A 15,189-nucleotide genomic window follows, 5' to 3' on the forward strand; every position below is an offset into this window, starting at 1 on the left:
GACTGCCTCCTCGCATGTTTTCAGATTATCGTCATTGTTGACTAGCTTATCAAACGAGCAACCAAAACGTTCCTTTGGCTTCACTAAGATGGAAAGAGGCACAGAATCGTCATCAAGCATGTTGACCTCTTCATTGCCAGTGGCCTTCTTCTGTCTTTTTCTTGCTCGTGGCACGTTATTTTCAAAGTCGGCTATAACATCTGCTTTCCTTTTCAAAATGCCGTCAATTTGCGTACGACCCACTCCAAATTGCTCTGCTATCTTTCTCGGACATCCTGATAACTTCTACTCGTTGTTCTAAAGTTAAGGCAGAACGATTTTTCGATGGCATTTTGTTTGATAGTTTGTTCATAAATAAATAAAACAAAACTGAAATTTACTTTTATTTAATTGGGATTTATTACTTAAGTGACATGTTCTACTCATTATTAGTTTTATGTTGCCGCTAATCCGTTGGTACGGTACTTGCATTGGGATTATGTTGCGAACTGCAAACAAAACAATTTTGGTAAACAAAGGTCGCGATTTGCCAAAGCATACCGGCTTAACTAAATCCATTAATGTTTGCTGCTTGGTGCAAACTGCTTGTGAACAACAATCATGACCAGTTAACGGTAGGAACTACTCAGACACCTTGATTATAAATGCCTTTGATAATACCGCAACAACTTAGATACTGTAATACATTCTGCTTTCGTAGGCTACAGCCAATGAGAAGTCGCCTTGTTATCAAGTAACGATTGAGCTGAACTAACGAATGCAAAATATACAAGCGCCAGAACCGAACAGCTGTTGACATTTACCAAATTAACTAAAGGATTAAAATAATGCTTAGTATTAGTAAACGTATATTTGTTTACGACAATAACATCATATGATAACATAAAAATAATTTATTATTTGTTGAGTCGAATCAAATCGCCAAACTTTCCAGTCACGTGACACAACAATGGCGGCACTGCAGAAAACGATGGGATTTATCGGGAACTAAATCGCTGTACGATTATATATGGTGGAAAGAATTTTTTTTAAAATGTGGGGGGGGGGGGGGGGGGGGGGGGGAATTTTGGCCGCTAATGCAGGTTCAGACCTAATTTTTGCTGAAAAATAGTGGCCGCTGACCGTGTTGGACAGGTGGCCGCTCTAGAGAGGTCAAATAAAGAAAAATGTGTTGGGGGATTTCTGGGTGGCCATTATGGGCAGGTGGCCATTATATAGAGGTGCCCGTTAGACCAAGTTTGACTGTATATATGTATATGTATGTATATATATATGTATGTATGTATGTATATGTATGTATGTGTATATATATATATATATATATATATATATATATATATATATATATATATATGTATATATGTATATATATATATATATATATAATATTAAAATAGAATTAATCTGAAAACGTCCTACACCAAAATGATCAGCGATCTTTCGTGCACTTAAATTGCCTTTCTCAGATTTGTTAATAAAGTCGATTCTCTATTCTAACGTTAAAGCAGTACTATTTTTCGGTGGTATTTTGCATACAAATGTTTTTGTTAATATATTTCGCAAACGCTAACATTGACTTGCAGAAGACATTTTGTTTAATTGAAGGTTAATACCCATGTGACCTGGTTAACTCATTTGTTTGTTTCATGTCACCGCTAATCCTTCAGTGGAGTATGACCATTGATTACAGCTGAATAAGATCAGGAGTCATGTTTATTTACCAATCATGTCTGGCTAGAAACAATGAAACACCTAACATAATACCTCATTTGTTTAGTTTCTCGAGACCCAATAGTGACCATCCATACAGATTACACTATGTACAGCCAATGGGAAGTCGTTTACTGTTCAGTGAATCGACTTTATTAACAAAATGCTGAGAACCAATCGAATTACACCACCAGTAACTGCGTGTCACGGAAGTGTCCGTTTGTTTTTCAATTACGATCAGAGAATTACAACTGAACTTTACTTTGACAGAAAATAAACCCAAAGCTAGACATGGCCATATAAATACATTTAATTTATAATTTTTCTTCACGACGATCATCTTGTGACCGTTATAGCAGGTTCAACCTGTGATTTTGGGTGGAAAATAGTGACCGCTGGCCGTTATGGACAGGTGACTGTTATGCACAGGTCAAACAAGGAAGGAAATGCATTGGGGGATTTATAGTGGCTGTTATAGGCAGGTGACCATTATGTACAGGTTACAGTTAGACCAAGTTCGACTGTATATAAATATATATTTTTATATATATATCTATAGTCAAACTTCGATCACTCCACCTTCGATCTCTCAAAAACTTCAATCTCTCGATCTAAAGCGACGGTCCTGGCAGAGTTGCTGTACAAACTAGTAATAACGACCTTCGAAAACTCGATATCTTCGATCTCTCGACCTAATTCTTTGATCCCGCCATAAAAATTTAATAGAGTATGCACCTCTAAAACTCGACGCATGTGGATTGATCAAACTGTCGTTGCCAATAGTATTTTGGTATGTATTGTCAATCATGTCAAAAAAGCGAAGCACGCCTGTCTCGGGTTGTCTTGGCTGTCAAGGATTAGGGTGATAATTACAGAATAATAGATCGCCGACTAAGCGGAACGAAATGATCCTATGTTTGGTAGTCGGTGTTCGTCCGTGGTGGAGAGCCTCACTACGTAATACTTAATTACAGACACAGTCTAGTTAACTTCAAAGAGCATTTGTAATAATTGTTAGTGCTGTTTGTTTTTGCTCTCAAAGGCGTGAATCGTGTCAAATTTTAGCTTTTCTATTTATGTATCAGTTAATGTTTATCAATTACCAGTCATTTAGTTATTTAAAAAATTTATACATCACAGATCGAGCAACCTGGGGAAGGACCCGATAATATGGGGTTTGCCAGATCGGTTTTAAAAACTTATTTTTACAATATAGGCAAAATGAATGTACGACAGGCGTCGAAGATGCCAACAGCTGGGTTGGGGTGGGATGAGATGGGGTGGCGTGGGGTGAGGTAACTGATATATTAATTCGCCTTTCAACTGGGGATGCATATTTTTAGAGTTCAGAGGGCACGCTTCTTACAATATTAAGCCAAATAAACCAGCTGCAATGCTGCAACCAGCTGCAATGCAGTTTCAAATTTGAAGTCTTGTATATTAATTTCGAAAACTCGAACTCCCTGAAACTCGAACTATTTCCTCGTCCCCTTCAAGATTGAGTTATCGACGTTTGACTGTATATATATTACATATATATATATACTACTCAAAAGAGTTTAAGGGTCAGACGATATTTCCGACATTGTACGGTGTACATTGTACGGTGTACGGTGCACACTCCAAATTCGACAATGGTACGACGTCAACGGACTATTGAAGATCGAGGAAGGGCTATTGCTTGGCTTCAGGATGGCAATACGCAAAGAAATGTTGCTCTGAGACTTGGTGTCAGTCAGAGTGTCGTTGGCCGACTGTGGCAACGGAACCCAACAACGAATTCTGTTCGAAATCGTCCACGTTCGGGAAGACCCCGAAGCACTACAAATAGAGAGGACCGCTACATCACCAATATGGCTCTACGTCAACGCACAACCACTGCAAGCCGATTACGTGACAATCTGCGGACTGCGACTGGAACTCGAGTATCTGATCAAACCATACGCAATCGTCTGAGAGCCAATAATCTACGCTGCCGTCGCCAGGCTGTTCGACCACGTCACAGAACGGCCAGACGTCACTGGTGCACACTTCATCTGCGGTGGCAACGTGTTCAGTGGGGTCGAGTGATGTTCACTGAGGAGTCCAGGTTTAGTCTCCAGTTCAACGACGGTCGGGTTCGTGTCTACAGACGTCCTGGGGAGCGCTTCGCTGACGTTGACGTTAGACAACGTCACCGGTTCGGTGGTGGCAGCGTCATGGTGTGGGGCGGCATCTCTATCCACCACAGGACCCCCCTCTATGTGGTGGATGGCAATCTGAATGGAATCCGCTATCTGAATGAGATTATCCGGCCGTTAGTTCTCCCAGGCCTTCAGCAGATTGGCGGCGGGGCAGTTCAGACGTTTGTGATTTTAAAGTCTGCCTAAGTGTATCACCAGTCACTGAAGTCTGACCAACAGTAGTGTCAATCCACTGCCACTAGGCTACACATTTGTCAAAGTCGCTGAGCCGGTCAAGAGATTAAACAGACGTTGACGATAGCACCATTCTTGGTTTAGAGAGCCATCAAGGTATTACACTCAAATTAAAACAAAGGACCCAGAATTTTCAACTGGTTACAATCAACACCTGTCAACACCTATGTCGGGTCCAGCATCCTAGTCCGAAGCAAGAGGCTTTTATGCAATACAAACTGCTTGAAATAGCATAAAATATACTGAAATAATATATAAATGTATTTATTGTTGACTGTTCAATGTAGTGTATCCAATAATTATAAAGGATTTTAAAATTAACAAAAGTCTCCACCTTTTTTGTTAACAAGTGGGAGTAAGCAGAACAGCTACATGTACTGTTATCTCTAGAGCCAGTAGAGGTCAAATTTTATTTCATTTATTACTCCCTTTGTCTAAACATGTGCTAGCTCAGGCTGTCAAATGCTTCAACGGTTCCATCTTTTATTAATTTTCAGGACACAGTATTGAATACTCATATTTTTTATACATATATGGGAATTAAAATTCATATCTTTTATTCCTTTTTTATATTATTTATTCCATTATGTAAAAATATATACAATTTGTGGGGGGTTTTCACTGATGTGATAACAAAAAAAAGTTTCATGTTTATCGTTTCGCGTTCATGATTCAAGATAAAACTATACAAAAACTATTTGGCAAATATCGTCTTAATGTTCTTCTTTTTTTAATTTCTTTCTTTTCTGCCCTAACCCCCCCCCCCCCAACGGTAGTGACGACATCAAGTGGGACCGATTGACAATTTTATTCCCCCCCCCCCCCCCCACTCCTGATATATATATATATAGTCGAACTTGGTCTAACGGGCACCTCTATATAACGGCCACCTGCCCATAACGGCCACCCTGAAATCCCCAAACGCATTTATTTATTTATTTTACCTCTATAGAACGGCCACCTGTCCAACGCGGCCAGCAGCCACCATTGTTCAGCAAAAATAAGGTCTGAACTTGCATTAGCAGCCAAAATATTATTTCCAAAAAACAAAGAAAAAAAAAAGAGTCAAATTCTTCCCAACATATATGATTGTACAGCAATTTAGTTCCCAGTAAATCCCATTGTTTTCTGCAATGTCGCTATTGTTGTGTCACGTGACCGGAAAGTTTGGCAATTCGATTCGACTCGACAAAAAAAACCCAACTTATTATGATGTTATGATATGATGTTATTGTCGTAAACAAATATATGTTTACTAATACTAAGCATTATTTTAATCCTTTTGTTAATTTAGTAAATGTCAACAGCTGTTTGGTTCCGGCGGTGATATAATTTGCATTCGATAGCTCAGCTCAAATCGTTACTCAATAACAAGGCGACTTCTCAATGGCTGTATAGCCTATGAAAGCCCCCTGCACGTGCTGTAACCTCACCATGGTACAGGGGTGTAACATTCTCTTTGAGAATGGCCAATACAGCACAATTTATCAAAGGTGCCTGAATAGTCCCTACTGTCAATCGGGCATGATTGTTGTTCACATGCAGTTTGCACCAAGCAACAAACATATGCTTTGGTAAGTCGAGACCTTTGTTTACCAAAATTGTTTTGTTTGCGGTTCCCGACGTAATCCCAATGCAAGTATCATACCAATGGATTAGCGGCAACATAAAACTAATAATGAGTTAAAAATGTCACAGGTGGCCTTTATATAGAGGTCCCAAAATATTCAATCGAGACCCTAACATATTTCACTATAAAATCTCAGTATTAACTGTTAACAATCTTTCTCTGACTTCCTGATAACTTCTACGCTACAATTTTTCGATAGCATTTTGTTTCACAGTTCATAAATAAATAATCCAAAACTGAAATTTACATTGTTTAATTGGGATTTATTACTCAGGTGACATGTTTAACTCATTATAAGTTTTATGTTGCCGCTAATCTATTGGTATGGTACTTGCATTGGGATTACGTCGCAAGCTGCAAACAAAACAATTTTGGTAAACAAAGGTCGCGATTTACCCAAGCATACCATGATACCGGCTTAACTAAATTCATTAATGTTTGCCGCTTGGTGCAAACTGCTTGTGAACAACAATCATGATGATTGTCATTAAGGACTACTATGGCACCTTGGTTATAATTGCCCTTGATAATACCGCATTCTGCTTTCATAGGCTACAGTCAATGAGAAGTCGCCATGTTATTGAGTAACGATTCGAGCTGAACTATCGAATGTGATTATGTAACCACCGGAACCGAACAGCTGTTGACATTTACCAAATTAACAAAAGGATTAAAATAATACTAAGTATTAGTCAACGTATATTTGTTTACGACAATAACATCATATGATAACATCACAATAAGTTGTTGTTTGTTGTCGAGTCAATCAAATCGCCAAACTTCCCGGTCACATGATACAACAATGGGATTTACTGGGAATTAAATCGCTGTATGATCAGATGTGGTGGGAAGAATTAGATTTTTTTTTTAAATAATATTTTGGCCGCTAATGCAGATTCTGACCTTATTCTTGCTGATAAATAGTGGCCGCTGGCTACGTTGGACAGGTGGCCATTCTATAGAGCTCAAATAAAGAAAGAAATGTGTTGGGGGGGGCTTCAGGGTGGCTGTTATGGACAGGTGGCCATTATATAGAGGTGGCCATTAGACCAAGTTCGACTATATATATATATATACTGTATATCATTATGATTCTTGATTGTCTGTCCAACAAGGCCTCAAATGTGTTTCATCCATATTCACAGGATTTTATTGCTCGATGTGTTTGTGATGCAACATCAAAGACATGCATGAATAATCACTGTGAAACATGTTTTGATGGGAAACTATTTATTGAGACATTTGAATCGAAGGTCACCAGAATAACCCGAGATCATGAAGCTTCATGGTATCAGTGGGTCAAGGTTGATGCAAAGTTTGAGAAACAACTTCAGCAGGGTACTGTAGGTGAAGCTATGTTATTGTTGAAGTCAAAGTTACCAAACTTTCTCATTCATTCCCATGTAAAGAGGGAACAGGCGTCATTCTTTGAGGAAGTAAAACATGTAATTGATCCATCACATGCAGTACTTCAAGTTGATTTCTTAGAGAATTATACCTGTGTGTATGCTGACGAAATCCAGTCTGCTCACTGGCATCAGAGACAAGTTCCATTATTCACATCCGCTGTGTGGACTGTTGGTGGTATGAAATCTTGAGTGTTTGCCAGCGATAATCTCACACATTTTAAAGAAACTGTTGTTCCATATATACTACTCAAAAGAATTTAAGGGTCAAAAATTTATAACCAAATAAGTTTCAGAGTGTATTAGATTGATGATGTAAACTACACCAATTTTTTTTTTTATTGTTCCATATTTACAAAAAAATACAAATAAACGTCACTGTATACAAGAAAGTCATATGACATGCTGTCAAAGTTGAAGGTTGTCAAACATGGATTTTACACATTAGAACATTCGTTTAATAGTGTGTGAATCCACCCCTGGCGCGAATACACTCGACACATCGTTGCCTCATGCTGTTGATCAGACGTCTGAAGAACTCTTGGGGAATGGCCTGCCACTCTGCCATAAGAAGTTGACCCAGATCATGAAGGTTGGCCGGAGGGGCATGGTTATCCCGAACTCTCCTGCCTAATTCGTCCCAGGCATGCCCTATTGGGGCCAAGTCAGGCGAATTTGCTGGCCAATTCATCCTGGCGATACCTTGTTGCCTGAGAAAGTCCGTTACCACTCTGGCGCAGTGGGGTCTGGCATTGTCATCCTGCAGAACTGCCCCGCCGCCAATCTGCTGAAGGCCTGGGAGAACCAACGGCCAGATAATCTCATTCAGATAGCGGATTCCATTCAGATTGCCATCCACCACATAGAGGGGGGTCCTGTGGTGGATAGAGATGCCGCCCCACACCATGACGCTGCCACCACCGAACCGGTGACATTGTCTAACGTTAACGTCAGCGAAGCGCTCCCCAGGACGTCTGTAGACACGAACCCGACCATCGTTGAACTGGAGACTAAACCTGGACTCATCAGTGAACATCACTTGACCCCACTGAACACGTTGCCACCGCAGATGAAGCGTGCACCAGTGACGTCTGGCCGTTCTGTGACGTGGTAGGAGTGGTGGTCGAACAGCCTGGCGACGGCAGCGTAGATTATTGGCTCTCAGACGATTGCGTATGGTTTGATCAGACACTCGAGTTCCAGTCGCAGTCCGCAGATTGTCACGTAATCAGGCGTGCAGTGGTTGTGCATTGACGTAGAGCCATATTGGTGATGTAGCGGTCCTCTCTATTTGTAGTGCTTCGGGGTCTTCCCAAACGTGGACGATTTCGAACAGAATTCGTTGCTTGGTACCGTTGCCACAGTCGGCCAACGACACTGACTGACACCAAGTCTCAGAGCAACATTTCTGTGCGTATTGCTATCCTGAAGCCAAGCAATAGCCCTTCCTCGATCTTCGATAGTCAGTTGAAGTCGTACCATTGTCGAATTTGGAGTGTGCACCGTACACGAACGCAAGCTCCAATTATACGGAAATGGAATGGAATACATGGAATACACGCGCAAAGCGTGCAAATGAAGTGCTTTGTGAAAAAGCAAGTTATGGGCACTTAGCAGACCTTTCGCTTTTGCCCTAATTTACGTGCAAATGTAAGTATGTTTTCGCCATTAGAACTAGTCGACAGTGTCAATGACAGTGGATTTTAATTCATTTATGGGTTGCTTAGACCCACTTTCGTCAAAATGGAACAATACCATGCGTGACATTATGGTCTAGCTAATATAATTGACATTCACAAAATAATGTCGAAAATATCGTCTGACCCTTAAATTCTTTTGAGTAGTATATTACACTTCTCATTCACAAAATTTTCAAAGCTAAGCCTGATGTAACGACCATCCAAATATTTAGTGATGGAGCAGCATCACAGTTCAAAAAACAAATTCATATTTAGATTTCTGACGACAATCAAGGCAATAGTCAGCATCACAGTGGAATGGATTTTTTTATTTTTTTTCCATGGTAAAGGTCCTGTTGATGGGATTGGTGGTATTGTTAAGCATACTGCTGAATGCTGTGCTCGAACCAGCAAAGTGATTGTACAGAATGCAAGTTCATTTGTTAAGGCTGCAGAAATGTGCAATATCAATATTAAAATTGAGGAAGTAACACAAAATGACATGGATAAATATTTCAAAAGATCCCCTGTACGAGACTTGTGGAAGTCAGTCAATGACATCCCCAAGATACAGAGCATTCACTCTTATACAGCCACAATTACAGTCAACAATTGTTTTCCAACAAAAGTCTAAGGCTAAAATTCAGAAAGCTCATAAATTCCATGGTGATAAAATGATGTCCTCTACTCTCAATATAAACAAGTCATTTTTGTTGGTGATTATATTAATAAACCTATCATCGTTGTTTTGTTTATGTATCTATATAAATATGTTTCAATAAAGTTTATACATTATTTTAAATTTTTATTTTTATTTGATTGAATAAAACTTTTTTTTTTATTAGGTTTATATACTTCACACGAATACAATATTCGAAATATGAGAGCTGAAATAAAAATGAACAAAAATGTGACACCTGTAACGTAACACCCGTAACAGTTATCACTGTGCATAATTGACTTAATATCTAGCAAGCAATGAAACCAGGTTCTATTCCAGTAATTACCTAAGGCCCACCTACCCATGATACAAGTTTTATTAAAATTACCCATACACATCACAGGATTTTGATAAAATGTACTTCTTGAAAATAGATTTGTCCATTTAGTGTAGCCTAACACCAGTAACAGAAGTTGGTAGGTCTTTTAATTAGTACATAGAATTTTAAATCTTAAATATTTTATGGAAGTTGGGAGAGAAACATGTTAACTATAAAACTCAAATAATGGGGAGAGTGATACAAATAATATCCTCTGCAACTTCACTTTAAAACAGTTACCCCCCTCAACATGTAACACCCATAACGATGGAGTTGACCATATATATATATATATATATATATATATATATATATATATATATATATATATCTATATATCAGGGGTGCGGAAAAGCCCTTTTTTCCCAGCCTGGGACCGATTCTTGATCTCCAAGACCGATATTATTTTTTAAAAACATGTTTGCCGGTCCCATTTCGGTCATTCTTGTCAGTCTGGAGCATGTGTCCATTTTTATTATTGGAAAAAAAGGTTTTTTGGCGGTGCATCAGAATGTGTATATTTGTCTACATCAATAAACTGTTGTGTACCGTATATTGCCATGTATTGGCCGACTTTTGAAGTCTAGAAACACTTTCCAAAAGAAGAGTCGGCTTATACACGGAGGCAACAAATTGGGAGCGTAAAATTCCAATCGAAAATACTCCCGACTGCTCATAAATTTTTATCAGACCGTTAGCCTTTCACAGATTATGTAACAATAATTTGTGCACAGTATAAATAAAACACCCCATCATGCAATATTATGCAGTTTTTTTGTTCTTGAATGCATTATAAGTTTGATGAATAATAATAACAAATTACTTGTTTTATTGTCATTTCAATGGTAAAAACGTATTCTGGCCTCAGATTACAGTTAGTTTCCCATTTGGTTGTCCAAAATCCGGAAATTTGACTGCACAAGTAGTCTGCTATTTGACTGTGATTATTTCATGGCAGACAGCTATGAAGTGGCAACTATTTGACTGAAGTGACAGGGGAGATCATGTAGTTTGTAAACATGTGTAACTTGCTGACATTGAATACTTGTTTGTGGTAATTCCGGCCCATGCAAAAGTAGTGCTTTTTGTGTAAAATGGGAGTACTCCGGCCTGGTTTAGAGGGTGTGTTTGTTTAAACTAATATGCTGGGAGAAAGAGCTGGACAACAGGGGTTGTCCTTTTCAGGGTATATGTGTCCCCCAGGCAGGTAAAGGTACATACAAAAATCCACGGGCCTGCTGATATTAATAAAAATGTTATAGCCACTAAGGCTATATAGAAACATATAGCGAAATTAATTGTGGTCTGAGGCCTTCTTTCCAACTGTCCGCCATCTTTGTTTGACCTGTGCTGGGACCAGTCTTTCATATAGCAAATTTAAGTTACAAAATGGTGTTTTTTCTTCAAACAAGTATTATATTTCTAATATTATTGTTTGTTGGGAGGGTGCATTAAACTGTAAAGTAATGCCATAAAAAAAATTAAGCTTATTATTAACATTACCGACTGAAAAAACATAACATGAATTTCAGGACAATAATTACTCCCACAATTGTCACATGACCATACCATATACAGTGAACAGCTGCAGTCACGGACCGCATGATCTTTTGTTTCTGTGTGTGGTGGGGGATTAAACATGCCTCAATGATTTTACTTTTTGCTGTCCAGTGAATAAATTAATTACTTGTGTGCAGTGATATGTTGTTACAGCTTGAATTATTTATTTTTCTGTTCTAAATTATTTTTCACGGCATGGTAGATGTTAGCATTGCCGCATTGACTGCGATCGCAATTACCATTTTTTTAATAATTAAAGGGAAAACAAGTATAATGAACAAGAAAAGCACATGTCTATTTGTTGACAGTATTATTGAAATCGATACAACATACAACTGGACAAAAGATGACTTCGGCTTATACACAAGGCCGATGATTTTGTACTAGATATTCAGGGTCAAACTAAGAGGTCAGCTTATCCAAGGAGTCGTCTAATACATGGCAATATGCGGGTATTTTGATTTTCAAGACTTCAACCAGTCCCAAATTTAATAAAAAGTGGTCACCTGCATGCACCAGTCCACTAGGCTAGACATTCATTCAAAGCCGCTGAGCCAGTCACGAGATTAAACAGTCGTTAACAATAACACCATTTGTGGTGAGAAAGGTATCAAGGCATTACACTCTAATTCTAATACAACTTTCATATAAGCCTTTTTTCCATTGGTTAATTTTCGTGATAAATCGGACGGTAGATGTACGCTGCCATGGGCAACCAGGATTTATCATGATGGCAAAATTCCGAGAACTCATCCATTATACTGTCACTTAGCCTCATGTGTTGTGTTTTCGTTAGTATATTAATTCCGTGTCTTCCATTATATTTAAACAAATTTTCAACAAAATTACTAAATTCAGATGAAAACTATTGTGTTATTATTTCGTGCCATTGTAACTTTTACACTTCGTTAGCAGCAATGAACTTGCACCCACCCAACCCAAGTAAGGTCCGGTCACTGATCGATCGCAGCAGTCACCAGCATGTGTCTTGTGGTCTGCTCTTCTAGTCTGTGTTCTCAAAAGGGTGCAAGCAGGTTCATCAGAAATAATTATATCACAATTTGAAGTACCTTATTTTTGTTTAGAACATACTTTTTGTGACAATAAAACTGACAAAGAACACAAGATGGAAATGACTTGATTTTTTAAAAACAAATTTAAACAACATTAACTGCTTTTAAATATTGCACAATTCTGAAAAACTTTTGAAAATAATACTTGCCCTTTAGTAAATGCATATTAATTTATGTATTTATATAAACTTTAAGTGAAAATATGTTAGCAAGTTATAAACTTGTAGACCTACCCCATCAACGTGGTGTATTGTACAAAATTAAACCAGGCGAATTCCTCAAAATAATTCAATATGAGGTTGAAACAGCTCACAAATGTAAAGTCCAATCATAGTCATATGTCTTTTATTTACTTTTGATTTAATTCTTCTTTTTTTTAAATTTAGAAATATATCTTTATTAGTCTGTAGGGACTGCCCCTGAGAATCCCTGTATCAATTTTCATAACTTTAGGAGATAAGCCTTCAAGAAAAAAGTTATTAGATGACAGATGGATACTGAACAGTCTGGACAAATTGATATAAGAAAAAACCTGCTGGAGAGCACCATAGCAGAGCCAAGAATGGAGCACCGGCAATCATGCAGTTCTGTGACTCATTACTTTTAGTCAAGACCTCTACCACCAAGTTAAATCCACCACCCAAAACCCCTCCCCTTCAAAGGAATAATATACATTCAGTTTTAATACTCTTATTTAATTGCTTGTGCTAAATTAATTTTACGTAATTTATAATTCATACAATCATCATAGTAGAATAACTTCATGGTCATCATCACATCATCAGGTAAAGACTGCAAGGTCTGTGTCAAGACAACTATCGTTCGTAGAAGTCGAATTGTAGCTTTTTTAGTTTCTGCAGCAGAATGGGCACTTGAAATTTTCTTTTTGTTTCTGAAAAGATAGGAATTAATATATTAGTATAAAATCAATAAACCCCACTACCAAAATACCCATTTCACGCAGTCAGATCATTCTTAGCTAGGCTACCTTCACATGTAGAGACATGTAATCAGGCTTAAGAATGAATAAATGAAGAAAGAATGAATGAATAAACCTATTTCACGTTCCAGTTGCGCAAGCACATACGTTTCCTTGGTGGTTAACATGTTGTTGTGTGCTGATAGACTTTGTGGAAAGTAATACTCCTTATTTTGCCTACAAAAAAGTTTATACAAAATACAAGCAGACTCGTCTTTTAATTGAACCGAAGATGTTATCGGTCTGATATTCATGGGCACTTCCAGTTTTGCTCAACCGATCAATGTTTTAATATTATTATTTTAATAAAGATTTCAAGATATACGAAAAACAAAAGACGTTTGTTTGATCCCCTAATGTCAAATAATTTTTTTGTTATTTTCATCTTCATCGAACGAATCGATCGCTGTGATAAAATATTATCACCAACTGATAAAAAGTAGTTTCATTTTTGTAAAGGTGGTGTATATATTATTTGGAACCCAAGATAAACACTACCACTTCCGTTGTTTTTATAAGCGGTAATATTCCCCCAAAATGAAAAGTTTACAATATGTTATAAAGAACTGCTGAATAAACAGAATGACAGAAAGTAAAAATTGTCAGTTACAATCAATTATATCTGCAACTGAGGACAAAATATCAAACGACAGTTAGTGGAAACAAAAGATAGAGTGACCGTTTTGATCACGTGACAAATTTGGCATCAAATAAGTGGGGGGTTTTCAATCGGAGATTGCCGAATCCATACATTTTTTAAATGTTTTCACTGCTCAAATAAAATATAACTTTTATTGTGTGTATTAAACATACAATTGGATACTGGTATGGGACAAAATAGAGGCTGTTAAAAATGTTGTTAAATTACGTTACGGTAACTGTCGTAAATGTTTCATCAATTGCTTTTTCGTACACAACGCGGCTCGTTTTCTTTGATGTTCAGTGTGCAGACTGATCGTTGTGTTTTTTATGTGTGGAAAAAAGTGTGCATTTGGAAATAGCTGAAATAGGTGCTGTAAAATATAGTAGGGTGCTGTAAAATAAAGTGGGGCGTAGAAAAATAAAGGAGGGGGGAGAATGTAAAAGGAGGGGGGAGAATGTAAAAGGAGGGTGGCAAAATCCAATAGCGGGGCGGGCCGCCCCGCTTAAATGGAGCAGTGAGAACACTGTATGGGGAAAAGTATAATACAATATAAACAACAAAGTGAGGTGGGGTTTTTTTAAACTTTGTATTGAAATCAAAGGGTTTTAAAAACTTCAAAATTAATTCTGGTTGGAATTTGAAGGATTCTACCATATTTCTGTTATGAAATATATATATTTTTGCCTAACTCAGATAATTACAGTGTTAAATGTGTATGGCTGATGCAAGCAAGACACAAGACCAACTCATCTTTCCTGCACTGACAGTAGGAGGACTGCCACTCTCCTGGGACTGGCAAGTGACATGGAGCATTTTGACTAAGTCCAAACCACACTGTTAAAGGAATGTACGTGCAAGGCTTTTGGACTGGTATATAATGCACATTATTGCTTAATATCAACAAGTATATTGGTATATTTAGTTAATAAAACAGTTAAATGTGATGGCTATTATATATAAAGATAATTAATGGGCGCAGCCATTTTGTTCCATCCCAGTGATAATACTTAATGTCCTGTCAGGAATTAGTCTTAGAACTTTTTTTTACTTAA

The 15,189-nt window shown here is 37.8% G+C and overlaps 1 protein-coding gene across 3 annotated transcripts in view; it reads right to left on the bottom strand.

Annotated features, from left to right (window-relative positions):
- LOC121380389 (HORMA domain-containing protein 1-like) overlaps positions 1-15,189 on the bottom strand; it is a 265,685-nt gene that overhangs the window by 123,382 nt on the left and 127,114 nt on the right. For all 3 annotated transcript variants that reach the window (XM_041509182.1, XM_041509181.1, XM_041509180.1), the window contains one exon: positions 13,256-13,407. In XM_041509182.1, coding sequence (XP_041365116.1) covers positions 13,256-13,407 — 152 coding nt within the window. The remainder of the gene's footprint in view (positions 1-13,255; positions 13,408-15,189) is intronic.

The sequence above is a fragment of the Gigantopelta aegis genome, chromosome 9 (assembly GCF_016097555.1).
Source record: "Gigantopelta aegis isolate Gae_Host chromosome 9, Gae_host_genome, whole genome shotgun sequence".
Taxonomy (NCBI): Eukaryota; Metazoa; Mollusca; class Gastropoda; order Neomphalida; family Peltospiridae; genus Gigantopelta; species Gigantopelta aegis.